General features: G+C 57.2%; 1 protein-coding gene across 1 annotated transcript in view; it reads left to right on the forward strand.

The window, feature by feature from the left end:
- BAG5 (BCL2-associated athanogene 5) overlaps positions 1–3,359 on the forward strand; it is a 19,129-nt gene extending 15,770 nt beyond the window's left edge. The window contains exon 2 of the mRNA XM_014535611.1: positions 1,533–3,359. Within this exon, the coding sequence (XP_014391097.1) occupies positions 1,563–2,906 (1,344 nt within the window). The 5' untranslated portion in view covers positions 1,533–1,562 and the 3' untranslated portion in view covers positions 2,907–3,359. The remainder of the gene's footprint in view (positions 1–1,532) is intronic.
- Positions 3,360–3,831: the final 472 nt, after the last annotated feature.

Here is a 3,831-nt window from a genome sequence, read left to right on the forward strand (position 1 = left end):
CTCTGGGTAACGCGCTGGGAGGGGCCGGGAGCGGGGAGCGAGGCCCGGGGCGGGTTCCTGGCTCGGACCCGGGGGATCGGGTTCCGGGGATATTCCATCCTCCATCCTCCATCCTCCATCCTCCATCCTCCAGCAGCTTTTCGGAGGCCCAGGGGCCTGAGGACATGCCTCCCGCCGCTCTGGGCCTGAGGGAGGCTGGCGACGGAGGAGGTCATTGCTGTCACATTTGGGGGGGGCGGGGAGGGGCCCGGGAGGTACCGGGCCTCCAGAGCCCGGACCCTGTCGCTCCCTCTCCTTTCCTGTGGAGCTCCCTGCCCCTCGGGGAAGGGGTGCGGGGTGCTGGGAGGGGGGGGAGGAGAGGGCCGGAAGTGGGGCCTCTGGGTGCCTGGTGCCGCCTGGGGGGTGTTTGTTTCTCTTCGGGGTAGTTTTTCCGGAGACTCGGGCCTGGATCCTGGGCGGCGCTTAGGTAGACCTGTTGCTGGAGGCCCGGCTGCTGGGCTGCATTCCTGAAAGGGCCCCGCTGGCGCCCACGGCAGCTTCCAGGGTGAGGGCCGGGGAGCCTGTGCCCTTTCCACGGGAGAATTCACACAGCTGCGTGCCACACTGACGGGGTGCGACTGCGTCCCATACATCCCCAGGAGCCTGTCATCCGGCCCAGAGCCCAGCTCCTGCCGCCCCAGGCACCGGCCTGCTCCTGGTCACTGGGGTGGTTAGGTTGTTTTCAGGAGCGCGAGTTCTTTAGTCACTTCTTTTCCCTAAGATCAAGCATCTTTAAAAATAAAACTTATTGATTGACTTTTTAAAATATATTTTTTTATTGATTTCAGAGAGGAAGGGAGAGGGATAGAGAGAGAGAAACATCAATGATGAGAGAGAATCATTGATCGGCTGCCTCGTACACGCCCCCTACTGAGGATCCAGCCTGCAACCCAGGCATGTGCCCTTGGCTGGAATCGAACCTGGGACCCTTCAGTCCCTAGGCTGACGCTCTATCCACTGAGCCAAACCGGCCAGGGCTTATTGATTGATTTTAGAGAGAGGAGGGAGAGAGAAACATTGGTTTGTTGTTCCACTTATTTGTGCATTCATTGGTCGATGCTTGCATGTGCCCTGACCGGGACCTCCTGGTTCATAGGCCGCTCAGCCACTGAACCGTGCGGGAGGGGTGACTTCTTTCTTTCTTTGATATGTATATTTATGGATTTCAGAGAGGATGGGAGAGGGGGAGAGAGAATCATGGATCGGCTGCCTCCTGCACGCCCCACAGTGGGGATCGAGCCTGCAACCCGGGCCTGTGCCCTGCGGTGGGAATCGATAACCGTGACCTCCTGGTTCATAGGTCGACGCTCAGTCACGAAGCCACGCCTGCCCGGTGACTGCTTTCTATACTTGAGCATGACTGTTCTCTGGGCTGCAGTAATGACGAGCCCTTTTGAATACAGCTTTCCAGAGAGAGAATTTTAGAAGGAACGAACCTATGGTCACCCCCCTGCAGACACTGCGTGTACTCAGTTGCGTTCTTGTCCTCTTCCAGGGCTTGTGAAACTGACCACAACCAGAGCATGGATATGGGAAACCAACACCCCAACATCAGCCGGCTGCAGGAGATCCAGAAGGAGGTGAAGAGCATCGAGCCCCAGGTGGTCGGCTTCAGCGGGCTGTCGGACGACAAGAACTACAAGAAGCTGGAGCGGATGCTGATGAAACAGCTTTTCGAGATCGACTCCGTGGACACGGAAGGGAGGGGCGACGTTCAGCAGGCGCGGAAGCGGGCCGCCCAGGAGACGGAGCGCCTGCTCAAGGAGCTGGAGCAGAACGCCAACCACCCGCACCGCCTGGAGATCCAGAACATCTTCCAGGAGGCCCAGGCCCTGGTGCGGGACCAGATCGTGCCCTTCTACAGCGGCGGCAGCTGCGTGGCCGAGGAGTTCGAAGAAGGCATTCAGGACATCATCCTGAGGCTGACGCACGTCAAGACCGGCGGGAAGGTGTCCCTGCGGAAGGCGCGCTACCACACCCTCACCAAGATCTGCGCGGTGCAGGAGATCATCGAGGACTGCGTGAAGCGGCAGCCGTCCCTGCCGCTCTCCGAGGACACGCACCCCTCCGTGGCCAAAATCAACTGCGTGATGTGCGAGGTGAACAAGGCCAGGGGCACTCTGATCGCCCTGCTGATGGGCGTGGCCAACAACGAGACGTGCAAGCACCTGTCGTGCGTGCTCTCGGGGATGATCGCGGATCTGGACGCGCTGGACGTGTGTGGGCGAACCGAGATCCGGAATTACCGCCGGGAGGTGGTGGAGGACATCAACAAATTACTGAAGTATTTGGATTTGGAGGAGGAAGCAGATACCACCTATGCGTTTGACCTGGGACAGAATCATTCCATCCTGAAAATAGAAAAGGCCCTCAAGCGAATGAGAGAGATTAAAAACGAGCTCCTGCAGGCGCAGAACCCTCCCGAGCTGTACCTGAGCTCCAAGACGGAGCTGCAGGCCCTGATCGGGCAGCTGGACGAGGTGAGCCTGGAGAAGAACCCCTGCATCCGCGAGGCCCGGCGGAGGGCGGTGATCGCGGTGCAGACCCTCATCACGCACATCGACCTGAAGGAGGCGCTGGAGAAGAGGAAGGCCTTCGTGTGCGAGGAGCACCCGTCCCACCGGGCCGTCTGGGCCATCCTGGGCCACCTGTCGGAGATCCTGGGAGAAGTCCTGTTGTTCGACGGGAACCGGACTGACAAGAACTACATCCGGCTGGAGGAGCTGCTCACCAAGCAGCTGCTGGCCCTGGACGCGGTGGACCCGCAGGGCGAGGAGCAGTGCAAGGCGGCCCGGAAGCAGGCCGTGAAGCTGGCCCAGAACATCCTCAGCTTCCTGGACCTGAAGTCGGACGAGTGGGAGTACTGAGGCCGGGCGCACGCCCCGTTCAGCACTTACCCAGACGTGTATGTATTTACGGAGGCTTTCGGTGCGCTGAGCCTAAATGTGATTTGTATGTGCATATTGCAATCTCAGTATTTATGATTTCAGCAAATTATATTCCGTAACTGCTGCTTTTGATGTCGCAAAAGAAATGTCATTACAGCTCACTGACTTTTCCCTGGGATCTGATCCGTACGTTGTGGTGTTATTTTCTTAATCAGAAAATGGCATTGGGGCAGCTTTTGTAATTTTTAACTTTGTAATTTTTAGCTGCAAAAGCATGAAAATGCAGATGTTTCAGAACCTAGAACTAGGCCTTGCCTTGCCTGAGACTAGGACAGCTGTGAGGAAGGGAAGCTTTAGGTTGATTAGAGGGAAGGGCTGAGCACAGAAGTAGTGAGTGTGTTTTCTGCTAATAAAGCAGGACTGTTCCATTCAGGAAGCCTGACTGGTCCCGCCCAGCGTCATGGGGGGGTTGTTTGTACTTTCTGTGGATGGTCTATTCTTTCATCAACGTTCGTTTGGAAAACAGGCGTTTCCCAGGCCGTCTGCATGCAGAGGGGGGTCTGACCTTTGTGTGTGATGTAAGAAAATTATGAACATTCGTAGCAAAGAAACCTTTGAAAAAGGGATGACACCAGCTAATACTTCCGAGTGGTTTTGTTTGTAAAGTCTGCACTGACAGTTTTCCTTAGTGATTTGTAAGGATGGGAACATTTCAATGGACCTTTAAAAAGAGAAAAGGGAAACGAAACGCCCAGACCTGTGCAGGGTGAGGACTGGAGGCTAGTGCACGTCAGGTCTCTGGACCTACGTGACGGTGTCTGGACGCAGCGTGCGGCGGGCTGCTCGCAGGCCCAGGGCTGCCTCACAGAGGCGGGCAGGCACTCGCAGCCGCTGAGGAAGGTCG

The sequence above is a fragment of the Myotis brandtii genome, unplaced genomic scaffold (assembly GCF_000412655.1).
Source record: "Myotis brandtii unplaced genomic scaffold, ASM41265v1 scaffold1020, whole genome shotgun sequence".
Lineage (NCBI taxonomy): Eukaryota > Metazoa > Chordata > Mammalia > Chiroptera > Vespertilionidae > Myotis > Myotis brandtii.